The following is a 17,095-nucleotide window of genomic DNA, read 5'->3' as shown; positions in this document are numbered from 1 at the left end:
GGCTATACAATTGACTAGAATCTCAAAAAAAAAGAAATAAACATTCCTTAAGAGTTCCAAAAAATAAAAATCAGTAAAGGTGTGGATATTATTATCAGCTGTATTTCTATTTCAATATTCACCTTTTTTTTTTTTGTATACTAAATCGAGGCTCGTGAAAGAGCTAACATTTACTTCACAAACAAATCAACCAGACAAACAAAATATATCAAAAGAGGGAGCGGAAGACAAGATGGGGAGAGAAGGGGAAGCACACAAACACAACATTTGAGAGCAGGGAGATGTGTGGGAGGGAGAGGACGTGTGGGAGGGAGAGGACGTGTGGGAGGGAGAGGACTTGGGGGGAGGAGGCGTGGGAAGGGGGGGGGGCGTGGTAGAAGTATAAAACACAAGGACACCAAGGACTTCCAGGACAGAAGTTGGCATTTCAAAAAAGTGGCATTGGGGTGAAATTAGCGGGGGTAGAAAAGATCAAGGTTTTGGATGGGGGAAGATAAGAGATGGTGGTGAACAGCTGTTTTAAAGACCTGGAGGGTAGAGTGGGATTGAAGAGAGTGAGGGAGTTTGTTCCAGAGGCGGGAGAAAAGAGGAATGAAGGAGTGAAGGTGAGCAGAGAGTCTTGATTTTGGCAGTTTAACCATAAGAGGGTTGCAGGCAGATCTTGTGCGACCTGTTGGAATATTTGCAGGACAGAGCCCAGAGAGAGCTGGGGGGGCAAGGCCAGAGAGGAGTCGGTAGAAGACGGAAAGACCACCAACCTGCCTGCGGTGAGTGAGTGAGAGGCCCTTGGAGTTAGCTTCATCGCGGGAGATTCCAATGATTCTGAATGCTTTGGTTTCAACAACGTGAATACGAGCTAGGTGTGAGGCAGGAGCACCAGCCCAGAGGGGAGAGTAGTATTCCATTGAGCTGCGGATGAAAGCCTTGTATGTGGTGAGGAGCTCAGGTGTGCTAAGGAAGGACTTCGCACGACGGAGTCGGGGGAGGAGGCGTGGGACTGGCTTTGGAGGCCAGATTTGAAATGTGGTTTTCCCAGGAAAGATCATGGCAGATAGTGAGACCCAAAAGCTTGAGTGACAGAACTTCTTGGGGAGGATTATTCAGAAAGTGGATGGGAGGGTTGTCCAGTCGGTCTTTTCGGAGAGACATCGTAAGAGCGAGATTTGTCAGGATTGAAAGACATAGACACCTCCAGGCAGCTCCACTGTAATTCTGACAGTGGTAAACGATAAAGATCTTCCTTCTGAAATGCCTTCACATCTGACTCAAATACAGTACAGTCAGACCTCGCTATTCGCAGGGGATACGTTCCAGGAAAATGCCGCGAATTGCGAAACCGCACAAATACAGGAAATGGCGAAGCAAAACCTGTGAATGTCGGCGATAATCCACGAATGTCAATGAAAATACGCGAATGCATGCCGTGCCATTGTTGCCCTCGCCTGAAGAGAGGGTATTGCATTTGAATCCGTTTGTTTGTCCACACAGAATAAAAATGATTTTCTCTGCAACTGTTGGTCCGATTGACAGGAATTTTGCAACACAGGTGCAACTCCTCGTGTAGATTTTTTAATGATAATTATGACGTCAAAGGTCACTTGGTGTGGGCGCCATCTTGGAAAAACCGAACATTTTTGCACCTCCATATCTCCGAAAGTGCTGCATCGAAAAAATTGAGACGTGGCTCATTGTAAAGAACTCTCCATGGGGAATAAAATATGTTAATGATGATGTCATGGGTGCCTCCATTATGACGTCATAATTCGACAAGTACTAAACTTCATCCGATCAAGATGAAATTTCTTGAGAGTCATCTCGGGATAAATTGGTGGAGAGAAAAATGATGACGTCATCGGTCACGTGGTTCGGCCGCCATAATTGTTTTTAACACAAAAGCCTTAAAGACGATTGAAAACACATCCTGACGAAGGTCTGCAATCTCCGATTGCTCTTTCTTGTTTCGATGAGGAAAAGGGAGACAGCTAATTGCACGAATAGATACTGTGGAGTGTTTTCATTCTGTACAGTTACTCGCAGCGATGACGTGTTATGCAGCCAGTGGGATATCACTTGAAGCTGTGCACAGTGTGAATGACGGGATATCCCGAGAAGCTGTGCACAGTGTTAATGGTGGGATATCCCGCGAAAGTCATGAAAATGCAAAGCACACAGCAGTAAATGGAGAAGCAGGTTATGCTCGTGGCTCGTAGATGTTTTTTTGAGTATGTCCAGCTGCTTGGTGCATGGCTGGTGAAAGATGGGTTTTATAAATGTGTCAAGCTAGCGGCTCATGAAAATGTTTTTTTTGCGCCCCCGAAAAACCGCAAATTTGCCGGACACTTTTCCGCCAATAGAGAAACAGGTCGCATTTTATCAACCGCGGCTATGCGGAACCTGACACACACACACACACATATATATATATATATATATATATATATATATATATATATATATATATATTTATATTTATATATATCTATATGTATATATATATATATATATATATATATATATATATATATATATATATATATATATATATATATATATATATATATATATATATATATAGATATCGCCGTTCCAATTCATCCCAAAGGTGTTCCATGGGTTTGAAGTCAGGGTGCAGGCCAGTCAAGTTCTTCCACACCGATCTCAGCAAACCATTTCTGTATGGACCTCGCTTTGTGCATGGGGGCACTGTCATGCTGAAACAGGAAAGGGCCTTCCCCAAACTATTGCCACAAAGTTGGAAGCACACAATCGTCGAGAATGTCATTGTATGTTGTAGCGGCAAGATTTCCCTTCATTGGAACTAAGTGGCCTAGCCCGAACCATGAAAAACAGCCCCAGACCATTATTCCTCCTCCACTAAACTTTACAGTTGGCACTATGCATTCGGGCAGGTAATGTTCTCCTGGCCTCCGCCAAACCCAGTTTCGTCCGTCGGACTGCCAGATGGTGAAGCGTGATTCATCACTCGAGAGAACGCATTTCCACTGCTCTAGTCCAATTGCAGTGAGCTTTACACCACTCCAGCCGACATTTGGCATTGCTCATGGTGATCTTAGGCTTGTGTGCGGCTGCTCGGCTATGGAAACCCATTTCATGAAGCTCCTGACGAAGTTGTTGTGCTGACGTTGCTTCCAGTTTGGACTCGGTAGTGAGTGGTGCAACCGAGTACAGACTATTTGTACATGATACGCACTTCAGCACTCGGCGATCCTGTTCTGTGAGCTTGTGTGGCCTACCACTTCGCGGCTGAGCTTTTGTTGCTCCGAGACGTTTCCACTTCACAATAACAGCACTTTCAGTTGACCAGGGCTGCTCCAGCAGGGCAGAAATTTGACGAACTGACTCGATGGAAAGGTGGCATCCTACGACGGTGACACATTGAAAGTCACTGAGCTCTTCAGTACGGCCCATTCCACTACCAATGTTTTTCAATGGAGATTGCATGGTTGTGTGCTTGATTATATATATCTGTCAGCAATGTGTGTGGCTGAAACAGCCGAATCCACGAATTAGAAGAGGTGTCCGCATGCTTTTGGTCATGTAGTGTGTGTGTTGGGCTAGGTGTTGGGTTGGGCTGGCGGTGTTGGGTGTTGGCTTCGGATCCTAGGATCCTGGGTTCGAATCCCGGTCGATCGCTGAATTAACGCCAGGGGGGTTGACTCAGCCTGTCATCCTTCCGAGGTCGGCTAATTGAGTACCAGTTCACTGGTAATTCCCTGTTTGTCGTTAAAGGCGGCAAAAAGGGTTGGCGTCAGGAAGGGCATCCGGCCGTAAAACATTGCTTCAAAAAAGGGGACCAAAAAACAACAACAACCACGGTTCCCGAAAAAGGCCAACCCCCGCTTTGCGGGGAAAAATGGCCTCTAAAAAAAAAAAAAAAAGTGTGTGTGGATATATATATCCACACACACTTGAATATATATATATATGATCAAGGCACCTCCTAGCTTTAATGGTGAGCACCAGCCACGAATTATGTCTCACACAATCATCACACAAGCATTTGATCATCTTAATAGACGATTTTGGTCCTCATTGGTTAGATTTTTTGCAGTATGCCGTCCTGACGAGGGTCAATAAGCCCGAAATCTGGATTGGTGGCTCTGCTTGATGTTTAGCCAATGGGGACCAATGAATAAATCTCTGTCTGTTGACAGAGTGGCTGGGCTGAGGCCTCCAGAAGACCCTTTGGGTCGGAGGTGACGCTTTGGTCTAGGACTTCGGTCCACAGGAGATCGGGACAGCGCTCGTCATGCTGTTATGTTCGTTGATTATATATATATATATATATATGATATATATCAGATATATATACATTCATATATATATATGAATGAATATATGAATGATCGTTTTAAGGCCATTTTCCCCGCTACAGTGGGGGTTAGCCTTGCGGGCCACATGACAATCATGGTTCCCTGTTTGAGGCAATGTTTTTATGGCCGGATGCCCTTCCTGACGCCAACCCTTGGTCGCCTTTTACGATGCGCAGGGATACAGTGTACGTATTCTAAACCGGGGTACACACCGGGATCATTCATCCCAGCAAGCTGGTACTCAATTTGCCGACCTCGGAAGGATGACAGGCTGAGTCAACCCCCCTGGCGTTAATTCAGCGATCGACCGGGATTCAAACCCAGGACCCTCGGATCCCAAGCCGGCACCCTAACCGCTAAGCCAACACCAGGGACACACCATGTATATATATACACTAGTTGAATGTACCCGGCGTTGCCCGGGTTCTTTTTTAATGTATTTAATCTTCTGTACATAGGTCTTACTACTATAATTCAGCTTTTACTCGTGGCTGCAGAAGATTGACTCCTATAATTCAGCTCAGCTTTTAATTGCGAAATGGGCCCAGCCCGGCCGAGGGGGCCTCGCCACCTAGCCTATAACCTTCCCGGGGCCCGTCCCGACATTTTTTGTTTCAGAGGTTTCTTCCTATCTTTCACCGTTCAGGAGATTAGCGCGTGCAGACAAACAAACAAAGAAACAAAAACTTTCTTTTATTATATATATATAATAACTAGCCGAAAGCACCCGGCGTTGCCCGGGTTCTTTTTCAATGAATTTGCTACTGTAATTCAGCTTTTACTCGCGGCCGTAGAAGATTGACTACTATAATTCAGTTCAGCTTTTAATTGCAAAATGGGCCCAGCCCAGCCGAAGCGGCCTCGACCGGCCTCACCACCTAACCTAAAACCTTCCCGGGGCCCGTCCCGACATTTTTTTTTCATTGGTTTCCTCCTATCTTTCACTGTTCAGGAGATTAGCGCGTGCAGACAAACAAACAAAAACTTTCTTTTATATATATATATATATATAGGAGATAGAAGATAGATAGATAAAGATATATATTATATATATTATTTATTTATATATATATATATATATATATATATATATATATATATACACATAGAAATAAATATATTGTTACCACAAATGTCGAAGCAGTTCACGTGTTATGAACTGCCAATGAAATATAATTCAACTGCTATTTCCCCCCTCTTCCGTTTGTAAGGGGTGCGGTCAAATGGCACCAATCCCCTGCCCTTCCTTGACCAAAATACTCCTCCACTTCCCTCTGTCCTCAGCCAACTCTCTCCACTCTCCAAACACCACTCGCTCCCACCCCCTTACTGAAATCCCTCTTCATACAATCCTCCCATCTCATCCGTGGTCTACCTATTTTCCTCCTACAAAACAAGTCCAAGTTTCCATACGAGAAGGTGGTGGCAGGAAGTGGTGGAGGAGACCGTTATTTTTAACCACCCTTTCATTCTGAAAAGTTAATTATTCACAAGCATTCTGAAAAGTTAATCCCCCCATTGAAAAGTTTATGGGTGGAAAAGCCAAACTTTGCATAATCACCAGACACTGACAGCTCCTTCATCGTACTTTTCAACTTTTCACTGGAAGTGACATTGCAAAATCATCAGACATAGACACAGACATCTCCTTCATCGTAGCGAATGAAGACCTTCATTAAGCGATGGATAGATAGGCTGAAATGAAATCATTCTTTGTGGCGAACCTTCACAAAGCAGGATATAACTGATATTACATTTTGATGGCAGAGGCAAGTGAAATCAACCTTATGCTTAATCCACAAGAATTAAAGAGGGCAAGTGAAAAAGGAGGACAACAAAAAAAGGATGAGATGGAAGAAATAAGAGGAGGAAGGTGCAAAGAAGGAGCTTACATTAATGAGGTTGTGCTCAGGCATGCTACAAGCTTCAATGTGATCCCTCAGTAGCTGCTGTGAGAAGTTCTGGTGCATCTGTGCAGCTTCATGTGCTTCCATTGTGTTCCCACACGCTTTGTTTAGGTCTAAAGTGAGTATAGTAATGGGATTTGTGGAAGGAGAAGGATGGGGTGGGAAGGGTGTAAATACAAGCATGTACTTATGCATCTCCCTAACATTTTGTATTCGTTGAAATAATTTTAACACATCAACCAGATCTATCTGACTCTACTGAAAGAGACAGCTTGCCCCAGTGCTCAAGATAAGTTAATATCAACAATAGGTTTTATTTAATCCTCCGAAACAACTTTCACTGCCCTTGCACAATCTATATATTTCAGACAATTTGTTTTCTTAATCAATTGCATTCACATGGTATGCGTAAGATCTGTACAAACAATTGCGGAAACCATTTGGTATGTGATTATTATGAAATTCCTAGCTCTCAAGTGTGCCATATCAGAATATTGTTCACATAACGAGTGCTGTAGTTCGCTTTATAATTGATTTATTTATTGCTGTTGTTTGGGTGTTGTGGATGGACAAGTTGTTGGACTGCTTTCCAACCTTCACTTTGTGCATTCAAATAGTGGTGTCTAAGGGGCCAAATAGTGGTGTCTAAGGGGCCAAAAGCATCTAATCTCTCAAGCAGGTAAAATGTGTCAAAAAGGTCCAAGTGGTCTCAAGCTCCAAATGGTCAAGGGTCCAAGCCATCTAATCTGTCGTTATTAATAGATTACGTGCAATCAGAACGTGACTGACATTCAAACAGTATGCAATTGATAGACATATGGTCACACGTACGAGTTTTACGAGTTTTTCAAAAAATAAAAAATGTGAAAAATAAAATAAAATAAAATATAATAATAATAACAATAATAAATTAATAATAATAATATATATATATTTTTTTAACTAGTATAAAGCCCGTCATAAATGGTGGGTTCGAACAGTTTATTTGACAGTGCAGCCGCGTAAGCGTGCCAAAGTCTGAAGCCTGGGCCTAGTGTCAGATGTGCTTATATCTTCTTCATTTGTTAGACATCCAACAGACATAAATGAACACTCATTTTACTCTGTGTGCATTGCACATCAGATGCAGCCAATTTCACCTCCTTGTGCCGAGTATTTATTGTGATGTAAAAAAACAACAAAAAAACGCTTCTGCACACAGACCTTGAGGCTCGGTTTATGAGCCACCATCTACAATTCCAATGTAAGAAACATAATTACTCTTCTTTTGGGTCTTCGGAGTCTTCGGATCTTTTGGGTCCTCAGGGTCTTTTGGGTCCCCGGGGTCTTTTTGGTCTTCACGGCCTTTTGTGTCTTCTGGTTCCTTGGGGTATTTTGAGTCATTTGAGCTTTTTGGGTCATTTGAGTCTTTTGGGTCGTCTGGATCTTTGGGGTCCTTGGGTCTTTTTGCTCCTCTGGGTATTTAAGGGTCTTTGGGGTAATTTGGGTATTTGGGGTGCACTGGGTCCTCAGGGTCTTCGGGGTATTTTTGGATCATTTTGGGGCTTTGGGGTCTTCAGAGTCCTTGGGCTCTTATGGGTCCTCAGGGTCTTTTGGGTCCTCTGGGTTGTTTGGATCCTTGGGGTCTTTTGGGTCTTCTGGGTCCTTGGAGTCTATATACACACATATACGTACACATGTATACATATATACACATACACATATACATATACATATATACACATACACGTATACATAATGTTACGTTTGTGGGGAGTACCAATGAAATACCTTAGGGCCAGGTAGGATTGTATAGGGTAGTGTGCTCCGAATGTCGCGACGAAGAAGAAGAACCTCCATGTAACTAAGTAGGCAATCCGTTGTCACATAAGGCCGGATGTCAGGCCGGATGACACGTAAGGTCGTATATTTGTCTCCATGGCAAGGGGTGGAGCTATGTTAATTAGTTCGGGTATATGAATAATTCTCTGTATTGTATGAAGATCTGTATGAATCTGTATATTGCCTCTGTGGTTTTTCCCTTGTTCCTTATGACACACACCACACCAGCCATGCACTCCACACCTAAAATAAACCTCATAACAAGCGACCGGATTCAGCCATTTGAACACTGCCGTTGGCGCCGCCAGCCGAGTCATCGCAACATCAAGCAGGCAGGGCCGTGGGGCCCCGCCCCGAGAGGTGATGATTGGTCAGGGCGATGGACTGCTACGATGGACTCTGAATGGAGCGCGCGCAGATATCATCAGATGACGTTCGAGACCAGGGAACAAAAAGGCTGAAGACTGCCATTTTCTCTCTCTCTCTCTCCGGGCTGGCCTTCATAGCGTGCAGTCGCACGTTTTCTCTCTTTTGTTTCCTGAGTCTAAAGCGAACAGTCACATTTTTCTCTTTTGGGACTGGCTGCGTGGTGGGTGGTCACAGTTAGTGCTCCTCTTCTCTTCCCTTCCTCTCTCTTGGTCCTGACATTGGCGGTCGCAGCTCGTGGACTCTGATGCTCTTGGTTTGTGGCTTTGTGATGGCTGTGTGCCGTGTCGAGTGAGCCGGAGAGACCACGGTGCTTTATGGAGTGGCCGACAAGAGGGGGGTTTGTGACTGAGCACTGCACGTTGGTGGCTGGGGTGAACGCAGCTGCGCGCCAAAGTTCTGTTTTCCAGCGCACAGACCAGGGACCCGTTCGAGGGTCGACGGGGTTTGAGGGCCGCTCAAAGCTGAGTACACACAAACGCTATGCATTTATTTTCATTTATCTCTCCCTGTGTCTGTTTCATAAGTCCGTATGGGGGCGCCCCAATTTAGGAATTTAGTTTTACCGTGCTTTTCTTGTCCCTGGCATTATTTTCATTAAACCCTTTATTCGTTGCATTTTAAATTCTGTGCCTGTCTTGTTTCCTTATCGAGGACGTCAAGTGAAACCCGTCCAGGTAAGCGCTCGCTGCCCTCCACTACACCCTTGCGCATATAAATAACACCGCCATAGTTGGACTTAACGCCTTGGAGTGTAAACCTTGATTGGCCATTCGTCACCATGGGGATCTTAATCCCCGGGAACACGACAATATATACACATACACATCTACATATATACACATACACATCGACATATATACACATACACATCTACATACATACTAACACGCACGCACGCACACGCACACACACACACACACACACACACACACACACACACACACACACACACACACACACACACACACACACACACACACACACCTTCTTACCCCGAAATGTGACTTTCATCTGAAATATTGAGAGAACCATGCCTCTACAAAGTTTCAAAAACTGTCCATTACCACAAAATTTCCCAACCTCATTCAACTAGGCAAGTGCAAAGTGGAATAAATACTGTAAAGCCCTTTATCACCAACCAACTATAAAGTTAATCACCAACTTTGTGAAACATACATTGACCACAATTGTTGCATGACCACAACAGTTGTTAGCAACTTTTTGTCAGTCCTCGGATATATTTTAAACATTTCTGGGGCAACTTGTTACATCATCTTTTATATAAACGACATTTGCCTTCACTGGGACAGCTTATGGGTACACTTGATAATAGGAAGGAAAGTTGATGTCTGCATGATCATTCAAGCAGATCCTTACCACGAAGCAATGCTGAAGACCACAATTGAACAGAAACATCAGGAATTTTGCTTGCGAGCTGCATTGCAGGCACAACCATGTTGTTGCTTTCCTTGGTTAAGTGGAGAGAAAAGATGGATGAGAACAACAACAGAGTCCAATGCAATTGCAATGCAACAAATATATACCAGTATATATATATATATATATATATATATATATATATATATATATATATATATATATATATATATATATATATATATATATATATATATATATATATATATAAATATATATATATATATATATAAATATATATATATAAATATATATATATAAATATATATATATAAATATATATATATAAATATATATATATATATATATATATATATATATATATGTATATATATATGTATATGTATATATATGTACATATATATAAATATATATATATATATATATATATATATATATATATATATATATATATATATATATATATATATATATATATATACTAGCCTGGCTCGGCTCGCTGCGCTCGCCTCACCACGCATCGTTACTGAGGAGCGGGCTTATTTTAGCTGAGGATAATGACTGTACCTGAGTTGTTGTGTTGTGTTGTACCTCACCACCAAGTAATTCAAAACACCTCACCACCACGGAATTGAAAACGCCTCACAGAAAAGGAAATTAAAAACACCTCACAGCCACGAAATTAAAAACAGCTCACAGCCACGAAATGAAAAACACCACCACGAAATTAAAAACACCTCACAGCCACGAAATTAAAAACAACTCACAGCCACGAAATTAAAAACACCTCACAGCCACGAAATTAAAAACACCTCACAGCCACGAAATTAAAAACACCTCACAGCCACGAAATTAAAAACACCTCACAGCCACGAAATTAAAAACACCTCACAGCCATGAAATTAAAAACACGTCACAGCCACGAAATTAAAAACACCTCACAGCCACGAAACACGTAATTAAAAACACCTCAGCCACGAAACACGAAATTAAAAACACCTCAAAGGCCACAAAACACGAAATTAAAAACACCTTACAGCCACAAAATTAAAAACACCTCACAGCCACGAAACACGAAATTAAAAACACCTCACAGCCACGAAATTAAAACCACCTCACCACCACATCATTTAAAAACACCTCACCACCACGTAATTCAAAACACCTCACCACCAAGTAATTCAAAACACCTCATCACCAACTAATTCAAAACACCTCACCACCACATAATTAAAAACACCGAACCACCACGTCATTTAAAAACACCTCACCACCACATAATTCAAAATACCTCACCACCACGTGATTCAAAACCACCACAAAAGTTATTAAAAACACTTCACAACCACGGAAACAAAAGTTTGAGGGAGTCGTTAAGTGACAACACAGACACTGCCCAGATGTGTAGATATATAGATAAATGACTGTACCTGAGTTGCTGTTTTGACATGGTTTACACCAATCATAATTCAAACAATCATAATGCACAAATGTATTTGTAATATACGTGATATTACCTTTTATAAACAATTGAAGTTGAAAACTTAAGTGGGGAAAAAAAAAAATTCCCCAAACCCCCCCCCCCCCCCCCCCCCCCCAAAAAATTGGAAATTAAAAAAAAACAAAAAAACTTAAGACATACCGACGGGAGAGATATGTGCATACCCGAAGTTTGGTAGGATTTCATAAAAGTTTGAGAAAGTAGTTCAGTCACAAGCCAAGACAAGACAACACAACACACACTGCACATATATATATATATATATATATAGATATATATCTATCTATAATAATTCCATTAATCTCTGTGTGTATGTGTGTATGTGTGTATGTGTGTATGTGTGTTTGTATGTTTGTCTGTGACCGCTGTTTCTCGACAACCACGGGTCCGATATACTTTAAACTTGCCAGGTATATTGCTGGGGACCCGAGGATGTGCCTTTTCAAGGTTTGAAATTAATCGGACAAGTACTTACCGAGCTATGGCGATTTAGCCGTTCGCCGTTCGCTTTGGCGTTGCGAATGGACCAAACCATTGCATGTAAATAGAGGGGGGGGGTTCTGTGGTCGTTGCGAATGGACCAAACCATTCATGTAAATAGAGGGGGGGGGGGGGGGGTTCTGTGGTCGTTACTGCCACGTGGTTTCAAAGTTTTTTTTTGTTGTTGTTGTTTGCACGCATGTTTTTTTGCACCCACGTACGGGCACGCCCTAGGATGTTTACACACACACACCCCTACACAAATTTTTTTTTTTTTTTTTTTTGGCAAGGAACGGGCACCCACGTACGGGCACGTCCTAGCTTATATATAGTACGGGCATGCCCTAGTCTATCTATAATTCCAGTAATCTCTGTGTGTGTGTGTGTGTGTGTGTGTGTCTGTGTGTGTGTTTGTTTGTTTGTCTGTGACCGCTGTTTCTCGACAACCACGGGTCCGATATACTTGAAACTTGCCAGGTATATTGCTGGGGACCCGAGGATGTGCCTTTTCAAGGTTTGAAATTAATCGGACAAGTAGTTACCGAGCTATGTCCAAAAAACGATTCAACCAATCAGAGAGCAGCGAGCTATCACGTGTGCCGAACGTGGCGAACAGACTCTGCCTCGGACGGCACATTTGAGAGCGTATTCATTTATTTCACGTTTGCAAACTATGTTGGCGTTAAACTATGTTTTAAAACTAATAAAAACTAATTTGCGATTCTTTCGCTTTCCTGCGCGTTTGTGCACGCTATGGCGATTTCTTTACCAAACTCCGCAAGCCGTTCGCTTTGGACCAAACCATTTCATGTAAATAGAGGGGGGGGATTGTCACCGTACTCGCAAGCCGTTCGCTTTGGACCAAACCATTTCATGTAAATAGAGGGGGGGGATTGTCACCGTACTCGCAAGCCGTTCGCTTTGGACCAAACCATTTCATGTAAATAGAGGGGGGGGATATAATTTTAGATATATATATAGTACGGGCATGCCCTAGTATATATAGATATGATATATACATATATACAGACTTCGCATTTAATATGGAATATATTTTTTTTCTTGACTTGGGTTTACTTTCTTAACTCAGTATATCAATCTGGCGAGTTTCTTTTACACTTTGGTGATTTATTTGTTAAAAGAACCATGTCACTGATTGTCTATCGCAGCAAGAAGTCAACAACAGGATTATATCACAGGTGGCGTGGCAAAATGTACGGACAGGTGCATTTGATGATTGGCTTCACAGTCGGGTATACAAGGGTTGTTGCGTTCTGTATTAGTGGAAAACAACTGCTGCACGTCTCCAAAAGTTATTGCCGCTTCATCTGGAGATGGTCCATCAACTCGACAATGCTGTTTGTCATGGAGTGGTGGCTTTACGAAATTACGGCATGAAACAGCGTGCTATTGCTCGGCAGTATGGCATCACTCAGGGTCAGGTGTCAAAGATCCTGAAACGAAATGCTCAGAGAGGTGTCCCTACTCCAATACCGAGGCCAGAACGTCCCCGCAGAACCACAAGGAGGGATGATCGCCAGCTGCACCGGTTAGTCCGCAATGGCCGTACCAAGTCAGCTAATCGGCTTAGGGCTGAGTGGCAGCAACTGACAAATGTGCCTGTATCCAGAAGGCTCGTCAACCAACGACTGGTTCAAGCAGGCTATCGTGCCAGGCGTCCCCTGAGAAAGCCACGCCTGACAAGACAACACCGCCAGCGCCGATTGCAGTGGGCCAGAGAGCACCGTCAATGGCAGCCAGGACACTGGAATCACGTGATCTTCAGTGACGAGTCTAGATTTCTGGTCTCTCGTCAAGATGGCGGCGTCCGAATGCGCAGACAAGTGCATGAAGCCTACAACAAAGATTGTATAGTGCCAAGAGTCCAAGCTGGAGGTGGTGGGGTAACTGTTTGGGCTGCTTTTCATGCAGGGGGCAAAACTGACCTGGTTGTTCTGAATGGAAACCTGAACCAGTTCAAGTACAGGGCCATTCTGGAAGAAACATTGCTTCCATTTGGTTCGTGCAGCCTTTCAAGGAAACTTTGTCTTCCAAGATGACAATGCACGGCCTCATCGTGCTCGCATGATCCAACACTTTCTTGCTGACCGTGGTGTAGAGCATATGAGTGGCCTGCCATGTCTCCGGCTATTAATCCGAGAGAGAACTTGTGGGCAGAATTAACACGTCAAATCGACCACTTGGACCAGCAGCCGTCCTCTGTGCGTGAATTGCAGCAGGCTATTGTCACTGCATGGCAAGCGATTCCTGTCCAAACCTTGGCAAATCTCGTGAACAGCATGCCTCAACGTGTACGTGCTCTCCTGAATGCTCGTGTGGGTTACACGAAGTACTGAACTGTAATTTTACTGCCCGTAATCCCAGTCGTAATTTAACTTTTGTTTGTGTTAAAAAAAAATTTGGCTAATGTGCAAAATAAAAAGATACTTCTGGAAAACGTACAGAAGTTTAACACAGTACTGTCCATGAATTGGGTTCGATATCAGTTTCCATTACTTTCAAGGATAAATTTATTTGTTTCGACATGTCAAATGTGGTTTTTGTTTCTTTTAAAGGTCACATTAACAAATCGAGAATAATTTCAACATAATTCCAATGAACTTTTGGTTCTAAGACATCTTGAAAAGTAAGTTCACCCCCACAAAAAAATATTCCATATTAAATGCCAAGTCTGTATGTATGTGTGTGTGTGTGTGTGTGTGTGTGTGTGTGTGTGTGTGTGTGTGTGTGTGTGTGTGTATGTATATATATATATATATATATATATATATATATATATATATATATATATATATATATATATATATATATCAACGACAACAGCGTGACGAGCGCTGTCCCGATCTCCTGTGGACCGAAGTCCTAGACCAAAGCGTCACCTCCGACCCAAAGGGTCTTCTGGAGGCCTCAGCCCGGCCACTCTGTCAACAGACAGAGATTTATTCATTGGTCCCCATTGGCTAAACATCAAGCAGAGCCGCCAATCAGATTTCGGGCTTATTGACCCTCGTCAGGACGGCATACTGCAAAAAATCTAACCAATGAGGACCAAAATCGTCTATTAAGATGATCAAGGCACCTCCTAGCTTTAATGGTGAGCACCAGCCACAAATTATGTCTCACACGGTAAATACCGCATAACCCGCAAGGAACCAACAGCCTGTCTGCCACACAGATGCTTAGCCAATGGGGACCAATGAATAAATCTCTGTCTGTTGACAGAGTGGCCGGGCTGAGGCCTCCAGAAGACCCTTGGGTCGGAGGTGACGCTTTGGTCTAGGACTTCGGTCCACAGGAGATCGGGACAGCGCTCGTCACGCTGTTATGTCGTTGATTAATTATCCCCGCCGATCGCACTGCACCCCCTGGTTTTGGTTTGCACTGGTGGGAACGATGGTCTGTGTGGCAGACAGGCTGTTGGTTCCTTGCGGGTTATGCGGTATTTACCGTGTGAGACATAATTTGTGGCTGGTGCTCACCATTAAAGCTAGGAGGTGCCTTGATTATATATATATATATATATATATAGTTGCGGAGATGAGGACTGTATTTTTTTTGATTGTGTGCTGTATTATTATTATTATTGTTTATTCTGCGCCCCCCTACCTCCGGAGCTGTGTAAAGGTGAAAGGGCATCCCATAATTAGTCCACAAGCATACACGTCAGCCAAGTAATAGAATACCCCTGTTGATAGTTATCTCTTATTCTGTGTTCTAGAGTAAGGCTGTGTCTCCCATTAATTGAAGTACTCCATTGCACCAGTGAAAGAGAATAGATCCCCTTTCATTCCCATCCCCAAAATCTCCATTCCCTTTTACATCCCCTCTCGTGATTGCCAACCCTCGATTGCCAATTACATCCCCTCTCGTCATTGCCGAGCCTCAATTCACAATTACCTCCCCTCCAATAACCGCCATTGACCACGAGGCAGGGTCGGAGAAGAAAGGCGTGTCTCCACCTCGTCATAGAGGAGAAGAGGGGCGTGCCCGCCCGTCGTCATCAAGGGCGGAGCGAGAGGGTCGCGTGACCAACCAGGGCCGAGGTGAGCACACCGATGGGCGTGTCCTGAAGGCCGGCGGCTTAATCGCCGGAGGCGTTATAAAAGGCGCGCACGCAGGAAGCAAGTGAGTTGGTCGTCAAGAAAGAGAGTCGTGAAGAGTCAGTCAGTGGAGTCGGTGGTCAGTTGGTTGCGGTGAGGAGTCGGTGGTGGTGGTCAGTTGGTTGCGTTGGTTGCGGTGAGGAGTCGGTGGTAAAGAGTGAACGAACGCACAAGAAAGAGTTGAGGGTTTGGACCAGACGCGTCAGACAAGGCCTGGCAAAGCACGCGACGTCCACAGCAGCCACAACAGCAGCGTGGGGCCTGAACGGCGGCTGCTAAACGCGCCGGTTGTGCTGCAGGACCCCCCTTGGACCTTCCTCTCCCTCCAGCCATCCACCTCCTGCCTTTCCACCCTTCTTGTGTACGTGAGTTTGTTTTGTTTGTTCTGTCCCTGGGTTAATTAAGTCTGTAGGTAAGCTAGTATTTGCACTGTGTCACCTGCGTCTTATGTGTTGTAAATAAACTTGATTGCTCCTTTTTGCTTGTGTGTGTACAATAAATCCAATTACTCTTCTGTCCGTCTTCTCGTTTTATTCCTTTTCTTCTTTGCATTCGTAGTTTTAGTCTTTTCCCAGATTGGGCAGCTGCGGTGCGATACGGCCAAAGTTCTGGGTGAATCGGGTTCTAATTGGGGAGTAACTGTTCGGACGCGGTAATACCAACCGCTCGGTAAAATAACATCTAAAAACCGCGTCTGTAACAATTGGTGTCTGGGAGTGAGATTCGGGGCCCGAACCAAATTTTTAAAACATAAAAAAAAAAAAAAATTTGGTCAAAATTTGGAGCGGCCGAAATTTGTTTTGTTTTACAAAACCCGAATTTTGAATCGCGCCATGGCTGGTCAAGGCGACGGGATGCCGGTGGGAGAGATAGACGGGTTAGGGGTAACCAGGACTTAGGGGAAGAAAGGGAGGAGGAGAGCAATGAGGAGGCGGTTGAGGGGTATCAGACGCACAAAATGGCGTCCTCGCGCACGAGGTTGCGGGCGCGCAAAATGGCGCCTCGCACATTGCTACGGCGGCCGCACCCGCTGCACAAGTGGGAGGGATGGCCCAAATGCAGGCCCTCATGGAGCAATTTATGGTACAAATGCAGGCGTCCCTC

At 43.7% G+C, this 17,095-nt stretch overlaps 1 protein-coding gene across 3 annotated transcripts in view; it reads right to left on the bottom strand.

Moving 5' to 3' along the window:
- MAU2 (MAU2 sister chromatid cohesion factor) overlaps positions 1 to 17,095 on the bottom strand; it is a 297,343-nt gene that overhangs the window by 13,846 nt on the left and 266,402 nt on the right. For all 3 annotated transcript variants that reach the window (XM_068129792.2, XM_078786386.1, XM_078786387.1), the window contains 2 exons: positions 9,869 to 9,959; positions 6,227 to 6,354 (listed from right to left, as the gene is read on the bottom strand). In XM_068129792.2, coding sequence (XP_067985893.2) covers positions 6,227 to 6,354; positions 9,869 to 9,959 — 219 coding nt within the window. The remainder of the gene's footprint in view (positions 1 to 6,226; positions 6,355 to 9,868; positions 9,960 to 17,095) is intronic.

This window comes from Myxine glutinosa, chromosome 11 (assembly GCF_964187855.1).
Source record: "Myxine glutinosa chromosome 11, kmMyxGlut1.1, whole genome shotgun sequence".
Taxonomy (NCBI): Eukaryota; Metazoa; Chordata; class Myxini; order Myxiniformes; family Myxinidae; genus Myxine; species Myxine glutinosa.
The sequence above is the reverse complement of the archived record's forward strand: the minus strand, read 5'-3'. Positions and strand labels throughout refer to the sequence as shown.